The sequence below is a fragment of the Pavona decussata genome, unplaced genomic scaffold (genome assembly GCF_977016875.1).
Source record: "Pavona decussata unplaced genomic scaffold, jaPavDecu1.1 SCAFFOLD_273, whole genome shotgun sequence".
In the NCBI taxonomy this organism is placed as follows: Eukaryota; Metazoa; Cnidaria; class Anthozoa; order Scleractinia; family Agariciidae; genus Pavona; species Pavona decussata.
In genome coordinates this window covers 475,390-502,500 of record NW_028145675.1, presented here as the reverse complement: position 1 = coordinate 502,500, position 27,111 = coordinate 475,390, and the positions used below count along the sequence as shown (strand labels likewise).

The 27,111-nt window shown below is 38.1% G+C and overlaps 1 protein-coding gene across 3 annotated transcripts in view; it reads left to right on the top strand.

Moving 5' to 3' along the window:
- Positions 1-7,539: 7,539 nt before the first annotated feature.
- LOC146455485 (histone deacetylase 4-like) overlaps positions 7,540-27,111 on the top strand; it is a 37,036-nt gene continuing 17,464 nt past the window's right edge. Inside the window, exons 1-10 of one of the 3 annotated variants that reach the window (XM_085094120.1) lie at positions 7,540-7,668; positions 8,227-8,361; positions 16,874-16,942; positions 17,912-18,111; positions 21,561-21,707; positions 22,693-22,930; positions 24,538-24,643; positions 25,074-25,159; positions 25,634-25,756; positions 26,534-26,616. In XM_085094120.1, the coding sequence (XP_084950246.1) occupies positions 8,340-8,361; positions 16,874-16,942; positions 17,912-18,111; positions 21,561-21,707; positions 22,693-22,930; positions 24,538-24,643; positions 25,074-25,159; positions 25,634-25,756; positions 26,534-26,616 (1,074 nt within the window). In that variant the 5' untranslated portion in view covers positions 7,540-7,668; positions 8,227-8,339. Of the gene's footprint in view, positions 7,669-7,825; positions 7,966-8,226; positions 8,362-16,873; positions 16,943-17,911; positions 18,112-21,560; positions 21,708-22,692; positions 22,931-24,537; positions 24,644-25,073; positions 25,160-25,633; positions 25,757-26,533; positions 26,617-27,111 lie in introns of those variants that run through there. The other 2 variants (XM_085094121.1, XM_085094119.1) reach the window with 2 other exon arrangements.

Here is a 27,111-nt window from a genome sequence, read left to right as displayed (position 1 = left end):
TTGTCATTAACTATTTTTTTTCCCGAAGCAAATCTATTTTTTAGCATGACTCAGAAGCGTGTAAAAAATGCATATCACCTGTCATTATTTCCAAACTTTATAACTGTCCTCAATCTAAAACGCTTAAAATATTACACTATATACGGCAATGCACTTACAAATTTATCGCTGACCATCATGAATATAAAAGAAATTTATTTACAGATTTTCCCAAATAAGATGGTGACAACTATTTTTAGTGGCAGAGTCAGTGCCGTTGTATACTCGGTGCAAAATTAACACCAGACTCAGTCACCCGATTATATTCGACAACATTTCAGCAATTATTTTTATACCCTCTTGTTTATCTAACTCCCTAGTCGGAGAAGGTCAAACCGGTATTTCCTGTTTCTCATTTTCCGTTCACATTCCAAAACGTGCTAGAGTTAGCTTTTATCGAAGTAGATTATCAGAATTATTAATTCAAACCAAATTTGTTTGCTTAGTCGCACCTTAATTGCAGCCTTTTATCTTTTAATGATCAGTAATTTAACTTTTAATGAAAAAGAAGTACTGATCATTTTAAGATAATAAAAATGTTCTACTTTTAAAGATGACTAATATGTATTCATCCGTAAGGGCACACGACCAATATACCGGTTATTTGGTTGAAGATCTTGTCAGTTGCAAAAAGAGGAATTAGCGACGTTGTAGCAATTTGGTTATTTTAAAGGCAGTTTTGACACATTTCCGGCGAAGAAAACTAAGCTATTAAAAGAGAAAGCAATTCCTTACTTAAAACAACCTGAGTAACAATTCAATTAAATTTAATGTAGTTTAGTGTTTCTCTTTAAACTGGATTACTTTTTATGGCTTAAATTGTAATTTAATAGTAGACGTGAAAAATATTAACTACCATTCAACTTCATGTTGCTTAAATGGTTTGAAAAGCTATATTAGACACTAGCTAGAAAGAGTTTCATCCTGTTTTCAAACACGGTAATGGTAATAGTAATGGTATTTATATACCGTATTTTCTATTTACATATTCAAATGCAGTTTACCTTACTTCAGTGCAAGGGTGAGATCGGACATCGGCATTTGTCTATTAGCGACCTCATCCAACCCACCCAACCCATGAAATCATGAAATAGCACAAAGACCAGGCCAGCACACCGGGAACTCCATGCCCTACTCTTTGCGATTAGTGTCTGGGTTCTTTAACGTCCCACAGGGTTATGAACATTGGAGTGTTGTGAGACAGGACCTACGGTTTATCGTCCTTACCCGAGAAGACTAGAAGGTCTAACCATTTACAGATGTCATAACAAAGGCAGCTCTTTCTTCTAAAACACTCGGCTGCACCTCCTTTTCTCAACTCACTTCTTGCAGTATGCAGAATGTTCGTCACATGAACTTACAATAGTTTAATGCCTCAGTTCCCACAAGTTTCTTGTTTCTCAGTGCTAGAGCATCCGAACTAGTAACTGGATGGTCTTAGATTCGACTTCTGTTCGATGAACTCGAATTTCCTTTTTCCGATTTTGCCTGCCTCGAATACCAACTTTATCTCAGTGACGTTCGAAGTGCCAACCAAACTAGCCATTGCACCACCGAGACATATGTATATAGAAAAAACCGGGAGCAAAGATCGTGGAGATTTCCAAATGAACATAATTAGATTGATATGATAGCTTATTGGGGCCGGCACTGCCTTCCAGCGACCGATTCATGAAGGTCCACAGAGGGATTTGAGAGGGCGCCGCCTGTGAGAAGACGTGACAGATTTTAATTCACTGTTAACATATCTCTCCGTGCACTTTACCGTAAAATTTCGAAATCACAAACTCTACAGCCTTGTACAGACTAGGTGTCCGTGTCAGGGCCCTTTGCCCGATCACTGGAAAGAACGTTGTTCAGACTCCTTTGTGCCCAAGGAGCAATTGCGTCCTCCTTCGTCAAATTAGCGCCCACGATTTTCTTTACTGTATCGTAGCGAAGAATAACAAGAATTTAATAATAATTTAATATTTATATTGCGCAAAATACATGTAAATATGATCAAATGCGAGGAACGAGGAAGAAACGCGGGAACTAACAAATTATTGCCAAGACCAGTGCCCGTGGCCAGGAACGGTGCCCGAGTGCTTCCCTTGGAAGTAGTGCCCGAGCAAGGTGCCCAGAGTGTTGCTTGGGCACCGAAAAAAGTTATGCTCAGACGAGTGAGTCTGAACAGCGCCAAAAATCCTTCCCATTGATGATAAGCACCCCCCTCCCCCGCTTCTCGCCAATAAATCAGCCCAATAGCTGAAAGTGAAGCGACTTTGAGAAAGTCCTGGAGAAAGGCTAGCACATGACCTGTTAGGTTTAGCACCGTAAGTCCAAAACTCAACCAATTTTTGAAACCTCAAAAGTAGCTCCAATAAAACTCCCCCCTCACGGAAAAAAAAGAAGCTCTCGGCCAAAAATAAGTCCTCAAAAAGTCTTTTTAACGAATATAAGCCCAGAGCTTGTATTTAGAATTTTGATGTATGATAGAGTACCGTTTTAACAAACTGCTAGATGACAAAGATTTAGACTAAATTCTGAAGTTTGAGCCTGATTCAGGTACATACTGCTACATGCTTGAGTAACAGAAGAAGGTTAGGAACGCATAACCAACGTCATAGTTCTGGTTGTGAAATTTCAGTCGGTGGATTAAAATGGTTTATATCTGTACACATTCTCAAAGTCCTTGTCTTTTTTTTCCCGTTCACTGCATTTTTTTTCGCTAGCCGAGAATAAAAATCCTGAGTCAAATTTAAATTGCTTGCAATACTCGAGCTGTCGACCTTGACCGAGTGAAAAATCCAAAGCACTATTGAAACGGTTGTGCCACTTCACTTTCACGTACATTTCGTGACCTTCGCCTGAGTGAAACTTCCTTTTCAAATGCAGATGACAATACCAAAACCTCACTTCCAAGCGTGCTATTTGCGGTTGAGTGATCGACAGTCCAATATTGCAAGAAGAGACTAGTAGGTTCACGTCTCTGAATTCTACTATCAGATAACTGCCGTTGTTGATGTTGGTGGGGCATAACTCAGTTATAATGTCAATCATGTTTATGTAAAATCTAGTTATTGAAATAATAACCGAATACAGCTTCCCCTCATCGATGCCAGCCGCTACTGGAACACTGAATCCATATGACGTACTTAAAATCGCAACCGAAAATTGTACATTGAAGGCCAAGGCAACATAATCACGCAACTTGCTGTGTAACGAAAATTGGCTTAGAGATTACAATTGTTTACCGTACCACCTAAGTCAGTGCCTGAGAACTATTTTTCGTGGTGTAAAAGGTAGAATTGGCGTCTGTTTTCGGCAACATAAAAATCTGTGGCACGCAGAGGTGGTACTGAATACGCGCAATAAACAATCTCATCTCAGTTGCAACGTAACATTGGCTTCCGACAAGTTGAACGAAAATGTTGCCTTTATTAATTGGCCTTGGTTAATCTACTGTATATATATTTTGGGGGTGGGGCGACGGAAATAAAGTGTAGCTTTGATAGTTTGCCGTGTTCAGCCTTCTCGGTTAAGCTATAACCGTGACTGTCCTTCTTTTTAACACTTCTCCCTTTTCCAGTTTCTATTGCTTCTTTGTTCAGTCTTCTTAACCTGTTTCAGTGTTCGTTTGGCATCATTGGTTTGGTTCGGGGACGTTTTGCCGGAATGATCTAGCGGGGTGTCCACGTTATGTCGATTTCTACTTATAGAGTAGTGCGATGATGTCATGTTTTAGTTCAGCTTATAAATTGAAGTCTCCGTTCCTCTCTTAGCTTGTTGTCCTGACATACGTAATCAAATAGATCATCGTACACTGATTTGGTTATGTGTCAACAGGTGCTTTTTATAAAACCACAAACCTGACAGTGCCACTGATATTATTTTTAAATCGTCACTATAGTGATTTATATCGCAAAAAAAGGCTTCTATTTTAACTGAACTCTATTTATAAATCACTAATATTGAATGTCGGCAACTCCAGCTAGCTCGTCGGGATTTAAGGGTCCAAAATCATTCTGCTGAAAACCCAAATCGTTCGGTACTAACCCCGATCAAAGGTGAGTTAAACTCTAGACGTTGAAAGATCTTTAGTTCGGGGGTGCGTTTAAACAAATTCATACAGAAACTGAACGAGTATTGCTTGCAGAATTAGATAAGTGTCAGTTTCATCTTATACCCTGTAATGCTTTCGGTCCTTACAAGGGGACCGAGCGAGATTTTTTCACCAAGTGCTTGAAACCATGTTCTCAAATTGTTTTGTAACCTTTTAAAAGGCATGATTTTGTTAGCTAAAATTGTCAGATCTGTTCGATTTGTTTAGTTGAAAATTCAAGACACAGAAAGTTTTAGGGAGCGATGAATCTTATTCCCCCAGTTTCTGCCGTGCTTGAAGCTTTTCGAAAATGCTATTTGGCCCTACGAAAACAAAAGAAATTAATTTACCAGTGTTTCGAAAGTTTGGGGTAATGTTTCGTTATTGAAAATTCTAGTTTTTATCACTGACAATTTAATCCGATGATCTCTGAGGCGCCAGTGATTTATTCTAAGGTCTTCCCGTGAATAGATTTTCCGTGTTCCCATAGAGCTAAATACAGTTATTTTTTTGCTGAGTTAACCGAAGACTCCGTTAGCATGCCGGATACCAAAAAAAAAAAGTCCCGGAATGGAATGGATTGTAGAACCGGTTTCCACTGCATGAGTAACCATTTTTTCTCCTTGTAGGGATCTGGTCGTTTTCACATTAAATTACAGTGTTTCTGGTGTATCACTTTTTAATGTTTTTCTGTGTGCTGACGACGCCGGTAAAGTGCCCCATTTTTCATTTGCCTCGGATTTTTTTTAGCCTTCAAAATATCATGAATATAAGCTGTGAACTGTGCAAATCTTAACTTGCTTAGATATCAGACCCGCTTTTATGCCGCTTGACACTGAAGGCTGGAGTTCCTGGATTGCCAATTTATACAACCAAGAGCTAGTCATGATACCTTCAGGTAAGCTATTTTAGTGAGCCTTTGTTGTAATCGTGTCCGATGGTTGGAAGAGCGCACGTATCAGGAGGTATATCCAAGCACAGGGACACCAAGTCGTCCGCGTGGAAGATCTGTTCCGACAGCCTCGGTGCGCCAATCTATAGCTAACAGCCGCGTAAAAACTATCATACCTTTAATCATAACTGTAACAACACTGATTCCCAAATCCGATTGGCTATCAGCAGCCAGGATTTGAGCATTATGCGTAAATGGCTATGGACAATGCGCGTGTGGTGCTAACACTATGCCGTCATCGCTATGTAACAAGACTGTTGCACTGAAATAAGATATGTTCTCCCTAGCCTCCCACGCGGTCGTTTTTAGGGGAGGAGGTAATGCAAGTCCCCTAAAAAACGACCGCGTGGGAGGATATGTTTTTCCGCATGCGTCTTGTAAAGTAAAACTGGTGTCGTTTCTTCCACCTAAAAGTTTTTCTAGGGTCTCCTTATCTACTGGTAAACAACGGGAAGGAGGGAGAGTTTGGAAATGTGACTGATTTGAAATTTGAAAGTCGTACTCGTAGTCAATCTCGTATTCGTTCTCTGATCTGAAGGTCCCTAGTTATTAGATAGGGTCGACGATGGCATTGTGAACGCCACAATAAGCTACAACAACAATTTGTTTGATCAAAATTACTCGCTCTGCACGTGCGTTATACATCTAGGCACATTTCTTTGCCGTTCCCTGCAAACCAACAGTATATGAAATGACCAAATTCAAGGTTTTGTGGAGAACGAGAGCGCACGACGACCTATTCAAGTAGCTCAGTTGGTAGAGAATCGGTGATCAAAATCCGGGGGTTTTGAATTCTAACCCCACCGAAGTCAAACCTCGGGTGGACCACATTTCGTTACTAGGGTGATGCTCAGTGATTTCCTTCCAGCTCTTAAATTTACACCGCAGAGTTAATCCTCTGATTTGTCAGTCCGATGACAGTGAAATTTTCGTTCTCTTTCTTAACTTGAACGACGCCGTTCTTACCAACTCTTTTTCTAAATAATTCGACCACAGATTACAAGTTGAACGTACTGGAAAAATCGTGGGTAGTGCAAGAAAAGTAAATTTATCATATTTTCAAGTGACGTTTCCGTTGGCGCGCAATGAACGTCGTGGTTGCTTTTAAAAAGTCCATATCAGTTCATTTGCTATTGATCAGTATTTTAATTAATCTTAAATAATTTACTGCCTTGAGCATCTGTAAATCATCCCATGTATATAGTTATTGATTTTCTATCAATTAAACGTCCAACACTGGTATTATTGCAAATTTATTCTTTTCTATTTTGAGGGAGCCTTATGGCTTCCTTTAAGGCTTCCTCGCCACTTTCTTTCTTAATTATGTAACTGTGCATTTCCTTTTTGTTCTTTTGTTTTGTTTTGTTTTGTGGTAAAATAAAATAAATGACAAGTGAAACTGATAATTTACAAGTTAAGTTGGAATAATCACAACGTTGGCGTTCCCGTTACCACACGCCAGTCCATTGAAAACGAAGGTTTTCGAAAACGACGCCTAGAGAGAAGTCTTTTAGATCATTTTGAATCGTTTCCTTACTAGTATGTAAACGCCAGCGACAACGAATGAATAGGGAAACTGAGTGTGGAGGAGAAGTTCGCGTTTACAAAGAATCTTCGTTTCCGACAAAAAACGATCAAAAACGCCTACATAAGGACATTGTCTCACATTTAAATACACCCACGAGCTGTGGACTGCAAAACTTTGAGGGGGATTTAGCATAACTGCGCATGCACCACCTGCATAACAAGTTTTTAGGGAAAATAAAATGGCATCTCAAAGCGGGCGATTCGGTCATGGCGAGAGGAGCGACTACTCCTTTGCTGGAAGGTGTGACCACGAAGCTTCACGCGTGTTTCAGTTCCTTTTCGCGCCGCCTCGAGCGTTTCGCGGGACAACTGGCTTGCCTGGTAATACCGACAATCGGTAATTAGGGAATGACCGCAAGAAAGCCAAGAATACTTCGAGGACGTAACATTAACACACGCTGAAGCATTCACCACCCTCGCATTTTTCTACGGCGTACTTGAAAATCAGTTGTCCTTATCGGAACATTAAAGATAGAAATTTTGTCCAAATGTCTACACGAAAAATCAGAACCAACCAACAAAGAAAACAAAACAAACGAACAAACAAAGGAACACTTTAGGGTTCCACCCACACATCCAAAATGTACAATTATCTTGGTAACAGCAACAGAACACTTGCTACTATAGGCTTTCAACTCGAAGTGAAGTTAACTTGTACATCGCACCAGAACAGGTCATTTTAATAGTCCCATTAGCGGCCAACACAAAACCTTTATGAAAATTTTGAAGGAAGAGTTCAAATAAATAGAATTGTATCACTCGGAACCTGACTCAATTGATTTTTATTTTTTTCACGGAACGCAATAAACCACAAAAAAGAAACACAAGCGTAAAGTTCCAGTGACGTCAAACAGACGTCACAATTTGTTTGGTTTATTCCGGACGACCGATGACCTCAAATGCGCGAAACTGTTTGCGAACGTGAAAAAAAGAATGTCAAAAAGCCAAAAAACTATCCTTTTTCCCCGCATGCAAGCCTAGCCATCTTTCTGACGGGCGTGATTTCGTGAGTTATATTTTATTAATGAAGAGTTTGCACTGGCTGTGGTTTATAGACTTTATAGTCAGCTAAAAAAGGCCCATCTATATTTAGCTTTGAATAAAATTATGGCCGCCTGCAGAATTTTACTTCAGTAAAGTGCGAAAAATACCAGCGCTGGATTGGGCCAAACTGGTCACGTGGCCCACCTTCCCTTCCGATCAATGTTGTTCTACCGACGCTGCTTTGCCAAGTGACTGTGTTTTTAGAGTGCTTTAGGTTCATAGTTGAGAAGAAAACCGGTAGTTTCTCAATGAAACACAGGTAAAATAGAATGCTTTTTCGTTTAGCGGGCGATTGTGTCGTTTCGTTTCCCACAAGAGCTTAGAAGTGTTGCAGTTGGCCGCTATAAGCTTCCTCTCAAGCTCGACGGTCTAAGCTTATATTCAGCATAAATTTTCTCCGCCATATCAACCTGCTGTCGTTGCCTTTTATTCGCTTTCGTTTGCAAACCGAGTATTTATTTTAAGACCCAGCATTATCGCTGCTAGGCGCCTACTGATGGTCTGTTTATTTCTGTTTCAGTCCTGTCATGCTCGTGTGGAATTTTGCTCGCGAGGGAATTTGTTAGAAGTCATCTCATTCACGATTTTTCATCGCATTCCTTGAACCACGACCAATGTAGACAAAATTTTACGATGGATCCAGCAGCCGAATCAGGTAGTTTACTGTACTTTTTCTCTTACTGACAACTGTGTAATCTTGCTTGGCGGTTTGTACGATTGAGTCACTCACTAATCTGATCGTTTGTAGTTAGGAAGACCATAACTAGTCGAATAGAGCCACATACATTAGCCATGGATTTCTCAATATTTTGTAACGCTGTTCCGTACAAAAATCTGTTAGACTCTTTTTCTATCGTTCTCCGCCTCTCCAAAAATGGAAAATGTACTTTACCGCATTGTCGTACCCCCAGGTCTCTGGGATGATTTCTTAAAAGTTGTTCCAAAGTGTGTTTGTGTCTGTGTATTTCTGAAAGTACAGCTTTCGTGATACACTCGGCGAAAGATCTAGTTACAGATTACGGCGAGCGCTCGTAACTACGTCCTCGGTGTTCTTTTTTTGTTTACAATGTGATAATATATATTTTGTGTTAGATTTTTGCAATGATTTCACGGGGCATGTTCGTGTTTTGCTATTCGAGTTTGATACCTGCGACCTTTCGAATTCGTTTTGTCAATGTTTTAATTTAGAAGTGTGAAAGTGGTTGGAAATAGAATACTGGTTTTTGTTTTATGTATTTTAAATAAGTTTAAAGATATCCTAGTTGACATGTTTCCTGACGTTCGATGGCCAGAAAAATCCAAGCTAGCAGATAAAAGGTCGGAGCCAAAAGCCGGTGGAAAATCCGCTTTTTTGAGCCGATCGCGCACGGCCAGACTTGATTCAATAAATGTCTTGCAGACTGCACGCTGATAGAACTGCAGAATGCATGCCATGTTGTTTCAGAAATAGACCAAGAGTATTGTTTGTAGCTACGATAAAAAAAAACAAAACTAATAATTCACGAAATAGGCATATAACTTTATTTAGGAGTGGCCTGTCTCCACGCGCCATGGTTGGCGTTTTTGTATCGGTCTAGTATTTTTTTTCTCGAGTAGAAAAACAAAGCTGCAGAATACCAGACATCATTGCCGCGGCAAATTTGGCAGACCAGAAGCAAAGTTGTGTATTCTGATCAATATACTGAATCAACTTAAAATATTCACCTTTCAAATTGTGATTGAAATAACTACCGACTGTTGTGTTATTTAAAAACATTGACACATGTATTGTTTAATCAGCAGAAGTCTATTTTTCTGGATTATCATCTTGATGTAAATAGAAATCTCACTAAAAGCGGACTTTGCTTTGTAGCTATGTATTTGTTACGTTTCTTTCCTGGTAATAATTAATCCATTGACAGTTTTCTTGTCTTGGAGCGATATTAAATTTCCCATCTGCGTGCACATGTTGGTGCAAAGTGCAAATTTGATCATCTTTGTACTGAAATTAGTATTTTGCTGGATCAAAATGCAAATGTCACACCAATAATTAAAAACATGAAATTGAAAGGACATCAATATGTACCATGCTATATTTAACAGAAATTTATTAGATCCAACATTAAGCCATAAAAATTATTGATGTTATATGTTTTTGTCTTTGTATAGGGCAGAATTTAACTTAATCACTGCGTGGGATTTAAGAGGCTTTTTAGTGAACATAAACTTGCATTTTTTTATCATTCTGTGTTGCTGTAATGTGTTGTTGGAATCGGGTTAATAATAGTGTAAAAATGTTACGCAAATTATTTCTGTAATGTTGAATGTGGCCAGTGCAATGAGAGATTATTTGTTTTACAACAGTTGAACTGTTTACTGAAAGATGAAGGCGACAGTTTCTAAGAAAAATGTGGTGCAACTAGAAATGAATATTTGGTTTTATCAACCAAGCTGATAACGCAATTTGGTTGCTGTAAAGAAATTCAATAGCTGACGTTTCGAGTGCTAGCCCTTCGTCGTTTGCCCTGACAAAGGACTATTGCTCAAAATGCCAGCTCTTGAATCATGTTACTGATAGTAAGTACGGAACAACTTGAATGAGCCTCCGTCAGTTACCTAACAACTTCAAGTATCTGTTTGATCACAACATAATCAACAATCCAGGAGAAGTTTCATCGCTTGCTATGGAAATCCAAGTCTAGAAAATGTTGTTTGGAATTTCACTTCGAAGGTGATGTCATAAATGTCACACATTCTGATTATCAACCAGGTTTCTGTTGACAATAACTGCGCACTGGTCAGAGTGAGGCCTGAGTAAGCCTGTGGTTTTCCTCTTGAAGGTTTACCTCTCTGACTGCGAGGGTGGAAAAGATCTGAGCTCAGTCGACTTGATTATAATGTTGGTGGTGATTGTTGTGTACTGTTTGGTGATCAGGGAGATCAAAATAAGGCAAAAAAGGTATCCTCAGCGTGCAACAATTCTATCAATCAAACTAAACTGATCAAAACCTCATAGCCAGTCTACTGCCCTGTGATTTGGTGAGCAAATTTAGGGGGGCAGTTAGTTAGTTCACGATTACATGAGATGACTCAGGCGAACCAAATGCTTGAAATAAGATTTTGAAGCAGATTCTGGGGATATCAGATCTGGCACAAAAAGTTCAGGGTATTGTCTAAACCCTCTCAACTGAAAGATCAGTTTGGAACAAAGAGCAACATGTTTATTCATTTTAGCAAAAAGTACATTTTCTGATGAATGCAGTCACAGTGGCTTGTTGCTCTATAATGTTGTAAGAGCAAACAGCAAATGGGTAGAGGAGCTGTTAATGGCCTTTGGATTTATTGGACACGGTCTTTCTTTTGATGAAGTGTTAGCCAAGTTTTATAACTTGAGATCATGCATTGTTTTTCCTTTTCATGGGTCTTTCTTTTTGGGAAGTGGAAGACAGGGCTTGGTTGTAGGTTACACCAAGCCTTAAAAATGCTGTCTAGAATTTCAGACTTGTTACTGAGAATCTTCAATTTTCATGAAGAAGTCTTCAGGAGTATTTTTCATCCTGTAATTTCCCTGGCAAAGTTTCTCATACTTGGAACTACTGATGGAAACCCTTTATTTTTGTTTGTAATACCTAAAAACGAGCTGGTGAGCTGTCTCACTAAAGCTAAGCGTATCTACACAATAAACTTGACTTGACTTGATAGGCTGACAGTGTTGACATGTGCCTGGTTTCATTTGTAACCAAACCACTTTTGATGCAGAACTTTATACAGCCATGTAACCATAGCTGTACATGAATGTAGAAATGCGGTTGTGTTGGATGCAGCCACACATAATTGCTCCTTTTCTTAGTGGAGATTCTCTGTAGGTTAAAGAACTGTGTGAACAGACCTACACGCATACAGCAACAGTAAATTTCTATGGAAGTCTCTTTGAATGGTAATGCCACGTACCTTGTGCATCATACTTAGGTGTAGCCCGGATCAGCTGTTTTGTTTCTTAAATTTAGTGAATGGTGCAAGAACTTTGCTTGTGTGATACATTGCCTTAACATGCAGAACCTCAATGCCGTAAATGTTACAGCACACTTTGGCTGGGGTTCAATTCTCGGTTGGTCTAAAATTTTTGTTTTTTACTTTCTTTTCCTTGTTACAATGGAGCACCACAAATCTAAACCGGGTAAATGTCTATCCAAGTTGCTTGGAATGAACATGATATTTTTATTTTTTCTTAAGACCCAACAACCTTTAACGAGACATCTCTCCTTTCCTTCCTAAATTGCTTAGAGATCTTTTTATTGAAATGAAATGATTGTTGGTAATGTTTAACTGAGCGTTGTTGCATTGTTATTGTTTAGCTTGCTATACAAGGTGTTCTAACTTTGAGTCTGTGGGCGAAATTTTCAAACACTTTGTAAAAAGTACATGTATTTAGTGCTCAGTATTCTCGGTACAACCCAGGCTCTTTTTGCTTTTGATCTTTAAATTAAATGTACATCCAGATGTTTTACACTTCAGACTTGCGCTATGTGAACCAAGAAGCAATGTTTTTAAATTCTCTCTGTTTACTCTGCTGCACCAGCTGTTTCTAAATCTCAAGTTACTCAGGGGAAGAATTTGCTGGAAAGTTCCTTGTACATGTGTACTTTGTTATGTAATGAAAAATCAATAATTTGTAGTAAATGTAAAATTTAGTCAAAACGTGATAAAAAGGTTAAAGTAATTGTTTTCACTAAATCCTTCACAGAAAAAGAAACACAGCTAAATTAAGTTTTTGCTAAGAATAGACCAAACAGGATAAAAACTATTTTAGAAGTAAAAGATGATGGATTACATGTTGCTAGGTTTTTTTCCCATCAAGATGCTATCCGTACAGAAATGGGCGCTTATTTACTGTGTGGGAGGGCTTTTGGGAAATTATTTGGGTCAAGGTCATTGTATGGTGTTATGAGCAGACTGTAGAATGAAACAAATTTGAATTTTATGTCTAGCCTGGCTTTGCCCAACCTATCGCAATGGAATTTGTTCTTCAGGACAAATTTGCTATGGGAAAAAATACAAGGCCATCTTTAAATGAAAATGAGAGGGACTTTCTTTTAAAACTGTGAGATACCTAAAGCAAAGAAATCAAGAATAAATATTAATATAAATAAATAAATATAATTTATATTTTATTACTATTGTTCTTTGCTCAGTGAGATATCGCAAATTTTTTTAAAGGGAAGTTGCTCTCAGTATTTGTAAAGATGCCCTCTTCTAAAGAACATTTGTATTGTAAAGTAAGTTCCATTCAGATGCTTAAGTAAGGTCAGGCTGGCATTTTTTTTTTTTATTTTAAAACGTAAATGGAAAAAATTATACCTTGGTTACAGAAGGTGTTTTAGTCAACGTCATAAACAGGGTGATATATTTATGCACAAAATACATAAGTGGTGTTGAGTCAAACCAAAACAATATCAAGAGGACATCATTTGGACAGTTATTTGAGATATTTTTAGTTTGGTACGAGTTAGTGACAGGTTTAATTTTGTAATCAGTAACGTTGTTAAGACATGTAAGGTTAATTCATTTTCATGTTATTTTATACAGTATGTCACGATAGTTGCCTCTGGGCTTTATGACAACCTTGGAACCTAAGAAGCAGATCATTTGAAATTATTTTTAGACAATATTTTGTGATGTTAAATGAAATCTAACCCAGTTAGTTACAAGGGGTAATAATATGTCTACGTTGTCCTTTTCAATGGTGTTTAAAAGGTGTTTAGTCTACCAGTACTCGTGGCATTTGGTGTTTTTCCTTCTAGCGGGAGCATAATTGGTGTTGACTTAGCATGGTGTTTTAGGCGAAGTTAAACTTGGGTCAGTGTGGTCAGCGGTGGCCTTGCGCTGTTCGGAGGATTGCAAATGTATTTTATGTTCATTTGAACAAATCTTCGTGGATCAGTTTTCTGAGTTGTAGCAAATCGTTGCGTATTCTTGCCCCACCCTGCCTACCCAGCTTTAGCTGTTTGTGACCTCAGATGAATATTGACCGAGGTAAGTGTTCTTTTCCACTGATCCTTCAGTGTGACGGTGTCATTGTTGGGCCGCGTTCATGGTGGTTTCTGCTTATAGGTTGCCATGGTTACCTCTCAGCTTACTTTGAATGTCACTGGTCCCCCTCCCAGCTTCCTAGACACCAGTTCCCAAACTCATCTATTGCGATAAGTCTGAAAATCAAACGTGGACAGGGATTTGGGACTTTCTGAAAGCAAACGCAACCATATATAACGTGGACGCACCTCCCCCAGGTTTTGTCCATATTTAGACTCACTTTGAGACAGGCATCTCTTAAATGGTGACAGATAGAGTTGTTCTTTTTGGTAGACGTGGGTGTTAATTCAAGGGACACTTAAGGCCTGGTTCAAACATTGATCTTTACATGTGCTGGACCTAAATATTGCAAAACAATTAGCAAAACAATGGCTTTTGCTCATTTACATTAAGTTTGACACATGTAAAGTCTGAAGTTTGGACTGGTCTTAAATGGAAGCAGCTAATTATTGGCTCTTTGTTTACTCTGTTGATAATGCAGATAAAGTTTACTTTTAAGAAACATTTGTTAGTTTTGTATTATTTGCTGCCATAGTTTGACATACTCAAAGGACATGACTTGTTTGTACGATTTAATTATTGGTTCCCTTTTTTCAACGTCTGTTCGTTGTTGTTTATTGTTATCTTTATTTACTGTTTTACGTTCCGATTGCTAGTTGGGTATTGTAGTTTGGCGTTAGCGTGCTACAAAGGGTAGCATAAAATAAATTAGTATGCCTTACAATTCAATGAGTGGCAGGTGTTAGCATATTTAACTAATGGAATTGTCATTTCCAATAATAACAAATGTTTTTAATAATAAATTATACTATGAACATTCTAGACAGTCTGATGAGGATGTTGTATATTTTATGTTTTCACCAGGAATTGTTAATTTTGCATCATATTTAATATAACATATTTTATTCTTTAAGTGTTATCAATGGCTTATAGAGAAATGCACTTCTAGTGATCGATAATTTGGGTAAACATGTGGTCTGTAATACTGCAACCTTAGGGCAGATTGATTAATTGGTGTTTCGTGGCATGAAAGTTTTGTGGGTTTCAATTTTTCTCCTTTTTTTAAAATTTTTTTTTAACTCGTTACTGATCCCTGAAAACAAATGTACAAATTTAAACGTTATACTCGGGACAAAACATACAAGGACCAGAAAACAAATCAATCATTAGTTACCAAATTCAATATTCTACGGATAAGTATTCTAAAAGACAACTTTAACTTGATGTCATTGCTGTTGCTGTTTTGTGTTTTGACAAGTTCAGTCTTTTTTCAATTATAGTTCCCACAAAGGTGAAGAGAGATGTCTCCCAGGAATTGCCAAAATTTAATTCACCAGAAGATAACAATCGTTCCCACGTGCAAAAATAAAATAAAATTAAAGGCGAAAAAAAACTCATTGGTATACATTATATCTTTTTGAACTTGTTGAAAAGAAGGAAGTTGATTTTGTTCAGTTACTTAAAGAACTAAGAGGAAAGGAAGATGATTATTTGTTGGTTGTCAAGATGGAGGATATGATTAATATTTTGGGTGTTTACGTCAATTAGTATTCCACCTTATGTGCTTGTCAAACTAAATTGGTATACGAAAGAATTAAATATGCTTATTGGACCAAATTTCTAAAAATAAACCTAATCATTGTTTTGTCAAGGAACACCTGCTTGGTAAAACATGCCCTTTTAAGACTATGCTGAAGTTTAAAAACTGTAAAACGTGTGAATTTCATCGTGCAAATACTTGTGTGAAAATAATGATCAGTGCCTCTAGAAAGTACAGCTTTCATAGTTGGTTTCATTTGGTTGGGTGCACTTTCAGGCCTTCATTTACATACTGGCGTGTTAGAAACACCATTTAATTGCCTCCCAGGATGTAATTTTATTTTAGCCATTATCAAGACAGAACATTTTAACAGGTCTTTGTGATGGGAAGTGGTCAAAACTACTATACTTAAGCAGAACCAACCAAACCACAAAATAGATGTTGGTCTCTACCTGCACCCTTCCCCCCCCCCCCCCACCTCTTCCTCAAAAGATGGTCTCTTTATTGCATAGCCACCCCTCTATCCGGCACTGAGATTCAAACCTCACTTTTCTTGTTTATCTAGCAATGCTGACTCTTGCTAGCTGCATATTTCTGCATCAACTCAAATTTTAAAGCCCATAAAATTTTGTTATTAATTTTCATGAGATAGGTGGTGTCTTTGATAACCCCCGTGCCCCAGACTAGGTGGGTCCTCTTCGAACCAACTTGCTATGGCCAGTTCCTTAATAGATTCTTTTTCAATGTATTTAACCTTTGAATTCCCAACACTGAAGTAAGTCCTAGCATCTAATTTCTCCCTACAAATATCACTGCATTGTCAGTCAAATGGTTATGAGAAAAAAGGAAGTGATAACAAAGATGTGATATTGAAAAAAATCCTCTCAACAATTACGTTGAAGAAATAATTTGGAGAATTGTGAGGAGGACATTTATATTTATCTAGTGATATTGGGATTTAAAGTGCTGAGAAGGGCTTTGCAGGAAGGCAGTAACATGCACATACATGCTGTGAAAAAATTAATATGTGACTGACACATCTTATTTATTTAAGCCATGCTGGTGGACAGTTATTAATAAATGATCAAGGCCGTTGCCTAAGAAAAATTTCAAGGAGCCCACAAGGCTAAAAGCTGAGAAGTTAGTAACCCAACATGTGAAGTGCTAGGTGCTGCTGCAAAAAAATTAGGCACCCAGAGCATTTTCTTGGGTGCCTCAGTCTACCAGGCTCATGTCAGACAACAGTCTTGATGATTTAATGTAGGTGGAAAAAATGCAAACAAAATTATTGAGAAAGAGATGGCATATTTATTTAATGCTTGTCATATTCACACCATGTGCACGGCAAAATAAATGCTTGGATTCCCAAATTAACATATATTTTAAAAGTGAACATTTGAGTATAATGAACATGTTTATTAAAAACGTTTGGCTTCAAAATTCACGTATACCCTGGGATGTTCTTTCTGGAGTGCACTAAAAATTAATCGCTTTGTACCATTTCAAATTCAAGCAGACATGTACTGAAGGTCAACTGAAAGAGTAAATGTCGTTTCAGACTCTCCTACAAGAGTGACAACAAGCAGTAGCAGAGTTCCAGTTGTTCCGCTGGCAACACATTATGCTGGTAAGCAGCCGTTAAAAGTTTTTCAGAATACTATTATGGATGGTCATGGTAGATTAATTTAGGGAGAGACTGGCTAAGGGACCTAAGCTCTTGTGGTTCACATTAATTCAAAGCTTTAAAGACGGAAAAAAAAGTAGTACCCTTACTACATACTGTTGTAACAAATTATTTTTGTATGATGGATTTAACAGCCAAGTGATATACAGTAGACTCTAGTTATCTAAAATACACGAGCAGGGGCTGAAAAATGAAAAAAAATAATGATGATAATAATAAAAATAAATAAATAAATAGCCAGGGATTCTATTCTATGTCATTGCTTTGTTTTTCTGTCAAAGTAGCCACAGAGAATTCTTGCCCCCATGTCCTTACTCAAAGCCCTGCTCAAATTTTGTGCATTAGTTTTCGTTTTTTAACTTGTACTCTTGTTAGCCCTGTAAATTAGTCCATCTCTGCTGTGTGTTTATGTGGGTTAGTTGATCTGACGCAAGCTCTCTTGATGAGCACTTAGTTGCTCTAAGAGCAAATGTCGTGTTCAAATATTGTTTAAATGAAAAAAAGTCTTGTGCAGGAGAAAAGAGAAACTAATTTAAACAAAGACAATTAGCTATTTCACAGACTTCACTGTTTTAATTAAAACAGTAAGTTGACACAGCTAAAAAGGAAAGGAACAATTTAATTTTCCAAGTTTTCCTGTTACAAAAGTAACAAATGGCAGAATCTGCTTCCCACCACGTTGGATGAAAAATTTGTTTTGGCTAGCAAAATCAGATGTGTTACTACTAAGCTATTGGGCTAGTGGGCTAAATAGTTAGTCTCAAGCCCTGTGACCTTGAAAAAAGAAATCATTGATAACACCTTATTTAAAGGTCCAAACTTCTGTAGCAGTGGCCAGCTTTTTCAGTGCAAGAGGGAAGGATATGAAGTAGTAGTACAACGTCATCTTAAGGAAACTATTTTTATTTTCAGACGTGAACAATCACTACACTGCTTCTGTGTCCCCTGAGGGTGTGGCTGTCCCACGATTCATTCTCTCAACCAGCCAACAGCAGCAGCTTGCCGAGATTTTTCACCTGAAACAGCAACAGGAAATGCAGCAACAAATACTGTATCAAAACTTTCAGCAGCAGCTACAAGCTCTTAAGCAGCAACAGCAACACGAACTCCAGGTACCAGACAATTATCATTGCATTCTGTTACTGTGCCTTTCAACAACGTCTGGACTCTGGGGGCCGTTTCTTGAAAGTCCCTGTAACTTACCCAGCCCGATAAGTGTCTGTGGTGATAAATGTTTCTTAACAGAAGTCAATTTTTGTTAGCTTTGAATACTAAATTTTAAAATCTTATAATTCTATGAAAACATTGGCCAAGTACCATGTCTGTAATCACTTTGTAATCGGTGAAAAAACAGAAACGGGCCCCTGAACATCAAGATTCAACCAGGCGTATGCTTTTCACTTCGGTCAGTTATTGGGGTGGAACTCTAAAGCCCGCCGCACACGCGAGGAAAGGGCTGAGCAAAATGCCTCGCGAGGCAGATAGCTCAGCCGTTTCCTCTGGTGTGCGGTGAAGTTTTGGTGAGAAATTCGCCTCGCGAGGCCGTGAGGAAAATATCCAACATGTTTGATATTTGAGATTTCGCCTCGTGAGGCGAAATTCTCACCAAAACTTCACCGCACACGAGAGGAAACAGCTGAGCTATCTGCCTCGCGAGGCATTTTGCTCAGCTCTTTCCTCACGTGTGCGGCGGGCTTAAGGAGAGAAAAACGTTGGCTCAGTGATGTCAAAAAGTAATGTTCGTGCACTGTGATTGGCAGATTTTGATCCACTTTGTTAGTTTCTGTATTTTTTCGGTCTGCCAGTTGTCTCTGTATTTATGATTAACAGCAGTAAAACACGCAAATTGCTAGCTGGGGTTGAAGTTCAGAGTCCATGTGTTATTGAAAGGTGCCAGCAGTAATGTGTAGTTCCAGAAATTATCCACATGGGTCCTTAGAACCCATGAAATTATTTTACCCCAATTTGAACCCAAATTATTAATTTTTTATGTTGTCTCCAACAATTAGCATATATGCTAAAGTATTTTTGACACTTGGGACGATGCCTACCATTGTTGCTGCGCATGTGCTCTGTGCATCTCGAGATATTCAGATTTCCTATGGGTGGTGCCTACTAATACAGGGATATTTTTGTGTGGTTTAAAACGATGCGGAGAAAACAGAACTTAGCAAGTGCTTTTGGTATCCAAAGAGGAAACTGGGGGGTAACCATGCATTTTTTCAGAGATAATAAAGCTTCAATTTGAAAAAAAAAAAGCCATACATTCCTTTGTATTTTCTGCTTTTTAGAATAGTTATTGCTCAATTATCTCTAAGAATGCGTGGTTACTCCCAATATATAAAGCTTCAATTTGGAAAAAAAAAGCCATACATTCCTTTGTATTTACTGCTTTTTAGAATAATTATTGCTCAATTATCTCTAAGAATGCGTGGTTACTCCCAATATTCTTTTTGGATTCTAACAGCCCTTGCTAAGATCTGCTTTTCCCACATAGTCATAAACCACACAAAAATACTTTGGTATTAGTAGGCACTGTCCTTAAATAAAGTTAATTATTATTAGATGGGATTGATTCCAGGGCGTCTCTTAGGCCAAAAAATGTAATTGCAAGTATGAACCTCAATTAAAATTTCCTGAGGGTTAGTGGGCATCAATATTTTCTGGACAAAGCTTTAGTCAGAACGACCTCCAGGCATCCTTTGGATTCCCAAGTTTATTTAAAATTCACTTGATCCTTCAAAATGTTTTCATGAACTGTGCCCTTTGGATGCCCAACTTTCATTTTCTAGCTAAAAGCCTGTTTCTGGAACTACACAATGCACATGTATGTATCTGTTAAATGACCAATAAATTAATTTCTGCACACACTTTTTGGATGAAACATTAGACTCTCATTCTGTCACCCAATTTTATTTTAATTATTCAGGCCTAAACATTATTTTAAAATACATGTGGGTATACAACCATTCAGTGAACATTTTGTTATGCCATCATTTTTCTGTATCATTGCTAGCTGTTTGTCCTTACCGTGATAAAATGTTGTGCGTTATTTTTAGAAATTACTTGGAAGGAATAATATAAATAAACCCTGTTCTCTCTTGCTGGTAATCGCATGATACATGTAAGAGAACTTTCTCAAAGTACTTCTTGGTTGCTTGCAGTGTCTGTACCTTTCATTTCTTTCCTTTTACAAGATTGCCTTCTTCTAACACTGATTTCCTCAGTTTTGGGAATAAACATTTGACACCATCCCCAATTTGCATTCATTTGCAATTCATTCTGTTGAAGCCATATCAAGTTAAAAGGACCAATAATTTGTCAAAATCAGGCTATTCCCCACGCACCTTGCGTGTCTTTGAAAAAGGCCTTGTGAGTCCGCAATGTTTGCATTTCTTGCATTCTAAGTGTTGAATACGCCTTGCATGTCTTTGCAAAGGCCTTGCAAGTCCCCAATTTTTTGCATTTCTTGCATTCTAAGGGTTGAACACACCTTGCACGTCTTTGCAAAGGCCTTGTTAGTCCCCAATTTTTTGCATTTCTTGTATACTCAATATAGGAGGATTTTCTTCTGAAGGTGTCTGGTGAAAATGTCTGGTGAAACCAGATTGTTACCATACAAAATTATTCTTGCCACGTGTGAAGAAAAATCTAGTACTGGAGATAGAAAACTGCTTTATGAGGCAACTACACTTTCATGTGTTCAGTCTTTATTTCATGTCTGTTTAGCTTTGGATAAAGTGAACAAATAACAGCTGGTAAACATAACCTATTTGTATGTATATCCTTTGGCAATTATTCTAAAAAAAACTTACCCGCCATCACGTAGTAATAAAGTTCCAGAATATTTCAAATTCTTGATGAAAACAACAGTGTTTCTTAGAACATTCCCATGTAATCTTGTGTTACAGCAAGGAAGTTAACCTACAAGGAAATGTTTAACATAGGAAAGCAGCATTATTTTAAGATACCAGTAATGCCAAGTTAATGGGACAATATATGTAGGCTATTTTTAGTAGCTCTTTGAAGTGCCAAAAGTCATTTTCTCACCAACAGACCTGAAACTACATTGTAATAGTCCAGTTTTGTAAAAACAACAGTAAGCCCTAGGTGTCTTGAATAAACAGGTGCACTAAAACCATTGTGTGTCTTTTGATTTGGATGGTGGATATGGAAATGGTTGCGACTTTAAAAAAAGTAGCCAATATTTTCAAGTCCAGGCGTGTTATGTAACAATCACTGAAGACTGTAGGGTGTGTTCTTTCCTCCAAGAGTTCACCAGAAATTTTCCTCCTGGCGCTGTAGAGCATTTTGCTAACCGTGGAAGGGTGCATATTGTGTTTCAAAATAATTTTGACAAAATATCTTTAAAATCCCCCTGACATACTCCATCTCTGGCTCCAGAAATATGCAAATTCTATCGTGTAAACTTGTGTCTTAAAATGGAAAAGAGAACTAGTTTTTGCATTTCAAGAGAAAGGAAAAATTCATTTTGAAATTGGTTAATTGAAGTTTTAACTGGCATCTTTTGAAGTTGCTTTCTTTCGTTGGTTGTTTTCAGTATCAACTTGATTTTCAGCGGTCAGAAGTCATGGAGCAGCGCAAGAGATTAATGCAGAAAAGGCAGGAGGAGCAACAGCGTCATTGTGAACAGCAAAAAAATGCTCAAAAAGATAGGGAATACCGCTTTTCACAACCAAAAATTAAGGTAAGCAAACAGTCAAATACTGTAAATGGAATATTCTCCCAGAATTGCCAACCTTTTGCATGCCACAAATTTAGAATAATAAGTTTCAAGGTTAAGTTTTGTAGTGGCTGATAGCTGGCAAAGGCCAAAGCTCCTTACTTACCTTAGATAACATAGATCAGCAGCTGTGCTCCTTTGCTGGTATTTTCAGCAACTTTTTATACTTAGAAGTCCTCCCAAAGCAGTTAATGGAAGCTGAAGGGCTCTGAAATGAACCTTTGTTTAATTTAAGTTCTCATATTTTCCCATTTTTGTATGTGTCCTGCAATTGATTTGGAGTGTGCTCCTACGTAGCCAATCCATTTTTGCATTTACAAATTGAGGGGGTGCCTGTAAAATAAAGCCTCAAGTGACTTCTGATAGATTGGTAGATTCTCCCTTCAAATTTCCTTGTATTCGTTGGTGAAACAAGGAGAATTTGGTCTTATGGAAAAGTCACTTTGGGCCTTATTCCATGCACCTTTTCAATTGTTGGTCATTCATTTTCCATACCCCGGTATCACTGGCAAAAATGACGCTGTGATACTCTGCCTTTCAAGCACCATACACATCATCTCCTGGCCTGGCAAAGGCTTGTACAGTCACCTACCCATCTGAAGACCTTATTACCGTGCCTGTGAATAACATGCGAAGTTTGAACTTCAACAGCCATTAACAGTTTGTGTGGTTTACTGCTGTCAATCACAATTATGGTAACAACGAACTAACCTAAAAAACGCACAGCTTACGAATGTGACCTTTTGACACCATTAAGCCAAATATCTTTGTTTTCTAATTAAGAGGTCCGCTGCACTGATAAAAGGCAGTGAAACACCTAACGGCTGGTTGAATCTTGAACTTCAGAGTCCACACATGTTATCGAAAAGTGCAGCAATATACCCAAATGTTTATGGTCCATTGGCGGTTTGATTTAGTGGTTAAACTGCATTGTCATTGCTTTCCTCAGGTGGAGCCAGAAGAACCTAGGGAAAGTGGAGAGGGTTGCTCATCAATGGAACAGGATGGTGAACCTCCAGAGAAACAATCTAAGATCAAGCAGGAAGCTCCTCAACCTCCATCTCAATCATCCTCCACTCAACAGCACTACCAACCACCATCAGCACAGGACACCCATTATTCACAACCACAGCAGTCTACATCAGCACCACAGCCATCCCAAACATCTCAACAGCCCGCATCAGAAAGTTAGTTATTTTCCTAGAATATTTGTCTTGGGTGGCAAGGTAGTCATTAAAGGCTGAACCCTTAACACCTGTTACAGTTGATTGTGCTTGTTGGGGCATTGACGGGGGACGTGTCAACTAACTGAATGTCACTTTGAATAGCCAAAGAATATATTTTGTTTTGATTGAAATGTTAAAATGAGAGTCCAGTTTTGTTCTGTAGGGCTTGGGGCATAACCGACCTCTGGTGCATTTTAGCTCTCTTTTTGTTGTTTTGGATGAGATTTTGCCAGATGTTTTGCTTGGGGCCTTTAATTCCTTCAGGAAATGTTGCCACAGTGTTGTAACCGCTGCTTTTGGGTGCGTCTGTAATCATGGCTTTTTACTCCAAACTTAGTGCAAAAGGCTTTAAAACAACCAGAATGCAGATAAGCCATGCTAACTTTGTCAATGTTGGTGGTGCAATCTTTAATTCTCACAAATGTTAAAGGTCAAGTCAAAGTTGCTTGCAGTTTGTGAGCTATAGGGAGCCCACACAGCCAGAGCTTAATCCAACTTATGTGGCAAAAACGGCAACTAGGATACAGTGTAATTGCCTCTCCCTCTGGATGAGATGCTTAAGCCCTGGTCAAACGGCGCATGGTAGTCGATGATAGTTGATGATAGTCAAAACTATCATCCACTATTATTAACTATCAAACGGGTGGTCAAACGGCTCAAAGAAACTCATGATAGCTGACAATAGTTTACCGTGAACCTTTAATGTCACCCACTGCCGAGTGTCAACATCGCAAATGAAACTTCGCAGGGATGAAGTTTTCGCGGCGAAAGAAAGCAGCTGCCTGCTTCATTTTCCCCCAGTAGTTGGAAGAAGTAACTGAAAATCAATTTTGAGAGCACTGGTGGAGAAAACAGCTGACCGAAGAACTATCATCAACTATCATGAAGAATTTGAACACACTCAAAGTAAATGATAGTTGATGATAGTCGATGATAGCGCATGATAGTTGGTGGTCAAACAAGCGCGCATGCTTTAACTATCATTGACTATCATTGACTATCACGCGCCGTTTGACCAGGGCTTTACGCAGCAACAACAACTTTGCCCTGCCCCAGTGTAGAACAGAAAGATTTAAAAGGAGCTTTTTTTTTCCAGCTATGTTGTATCAACCCTCACATTGAGCAATAAGTAGTTTTTATTACTTGTAAATGTTAATTTTGATGCTTATAAATTTTTTTTGAAAATAGATTAGTTTAAATTGTAATTTCCTTTCAAAGAATCAATTGTAATCCCAATCCCTCGCCAGTGATTTTGAATCAGAAACTGTAAATTGTTCCATGTGATTTGTAAACACATTGTAATTCACCTCCGTGTGCCAGTGCTGTATGTGATTTTAATAAGCCATTAGCTATTATTATCATCATCATCATCATCATCATTATCATCATCATCGCAGGTTTATTTCCAGTATTTTATCACCAGTATCTCTAGTTAATTACCTTGGTGAAGAGAGACAATGTGGAGCAATGTTTCAGGTCCAAGGACATGACACTTCTGTTGTCTAACCACTCGACAGTGCACTCATAGTATCTAAAAACAAGACGTTGTTGTTTACTTTTACTTACAGTAACATCAAGTGAGGTGAAGAAAAGGCTTCATGAATTTGTGATCAGTAAAAAGCAAAGAGATCTTGCATTGGCCTCATTGTCTGGAGCTGAAGCATTCAAGCACTGGTTAGTTAAAAACGTTTCAAATGTTTGCGTCTGTGGCTAGCAGAAGACATTACGTCAAATAAAATAAATGTTGCCTGGGATATCAAATCAAACAAAGTTTTGAATTAAATTTTAACTGAACACAACTGAAATTAAGTCAAGCTCAATATTATTGTTGGATCATGTTTAATCGTATGCAGCAATCACATGGCATTTTGTTGAGTCTGATTATTCAATCCTTCAGAGCTACAGAGTGCTGTGTGGTGAAATGTTGGAAAAGCTAATTTAAGTTTTGTTCAAAGCTCATGATTTGAAATAAGACCCCCCCTCCCCATCTCTTTAGGTCTGAAAATAAATAAGCCCTAGGAGGCTTATCATTTACAGTATTAGGCAAATACTATAATTATGTAGGTAAATTACATGTCTTTGAATACTTTCATTCTCTTTGTAGGAATCAGCAATATGAACATGATCCTGACAGATTAGCTCCTCTTGGAGCTGGCTATGATGGAGAAAACTTTCCCCTTCGAAAAACAGGTGTGGAATCTTATAATTTAATTAAGCAAATTCTCCCATCTACAACTACAAGGACTATGCAATGACCAGTGGGGAGAATTTGCCTGTTGGTACCTATTGGGGCTTGAAGGATTATTAGCTTCACCACTGAGCTAACCCTGCTTGGCTAATTAGCTGAATTATTTTGAGCAGTGACATTCATTTTAGGAGTTGCTCAAACTGCGTAAAAAATTGGGGACACCTGAAAAACGAGAGGGGCATCATTTAAAAACCCAGTGGAAAGTTAGGGACATTTTGCCTTTTCAAGTTACATGTACCATGAATTTACTACATTCATGTTAGGCATAGATATAGCATTTCACTGCTACAAGTTTTTACTGTTGTTAATAATTTTTGTATCAAGAGGCCAGAAAGGTGCACAAATTGCAGAGAAATGAGGCTAAGAATGAACACTGTTTAAGCATCAGAATAACTAGTGACTTTCATTGATTTTAGCTTCTGAGCCAAATCTAAAGTTGAAGTCTCGACTCAAAGCGCGACTCAGGAATTATGGAAGCCCTCTGCTACACAGGCGGAGAGATCGACACAATGGAAGTAGAATTCACAGAAGCCTAACATGTAAGTGATGCCGACTTCCTAATACAAGGGTTTGGAGACGTTTTGAGTAGACATTTTCAATACAAATAAAGTAGACAATAAACTGAAAATTAGTCAGATGAAGAATCGAAACTGAATTTTGCTGGGAAGTGTCTATAACCACAATCCTAAAAAACCTCATGGTAAAGATTAGCAAGGTCGTCATCATCATTATTGTCGCTGTCATTACTTAAAGGCTGATCTAATGCCATTCCAGACTCCATGATATCTGAATGTTCTATATTTCATGCTTCGGAACATCTGGTGGATGTATACTAATGCCAGACAGTCCCTGTGCTTTCTGATTTTGTAAACTAAATTTTTAAATAGTCATAATTTTTGTGGAGGACATGGAATATGTTTAGTGAAAATTGCCATCAAACAGTTGTGATAAATGCCCATCTTGTCCAGTATGTTATACGCTGTATATTATTGAGACTTTGAAGAAGCTGGCCTCTGGTTACTTCTAGAGGCCCAGTTTCTCGAGTCAGTGATGGAGAAGCTGGTTTTTTTTCATAAATGATAACTCACATCTTTAAGTGTTTAGATGTTTGTGAAAATTAATGCTACATCAGGCCTGAAAGAAATCCCTTGCTTGCAACAGCTACAATTGTAGCCCCAACAAGTTAATGTGCCTGAAAGTTCCAAAAACTTACAGGGAACATTTCTTATGCCCAGCTGCAGGTTGTCTGCATGTGTAAGTGTTACTGGTCTGACTGGCTCATGTATTTATCTGTTTTATTATTTATTTATTTTCAGTGGAAAATGCAGGAGGTGAAATGGACTGCGCAAGTCCAGGGTCTCCAAATGGCCAGTCATCATCTGCTTCACCACACAGAGAGGTGAGGGGTACATTTAATACATTTATGTGTAATGAGGTCATTATGAGGCTGCAGCTCTGCTTGGTGAGTTTGGTTGTGGGGTGATGTGTTTTTTCATTGGCAGCATTGTGAAAATTGCTTATGTACAGCATGTAGCCACCCTTAGATAAGTGATGTGACAACTGATTACTTTGTCATCAAAAATTCAACATGAATTTCTTGTGACTATTTTTCTACGAAGGTTACAACGTTTTTTATAGTTAATGTGTTTGAGATGAAACTTCATCCATCATCAGTACAGAACCCGCTAGTGGGTGTGATATAAAATTAATACAAGAAGTATTCAATAATACAGCTAATCTGTAATTATGTAGCTAGCAGGCATGTTGTGTGTTAGGGTGGCTACATGTTGTTGTAATTTTTTTTCTGCTTGCTGGTGACAGATGTTTTTATGGCACTAACAGATGTAAGGTCTTTAAATATACAGAGAATATTTCTTGCAGTGCTATTGTTAAA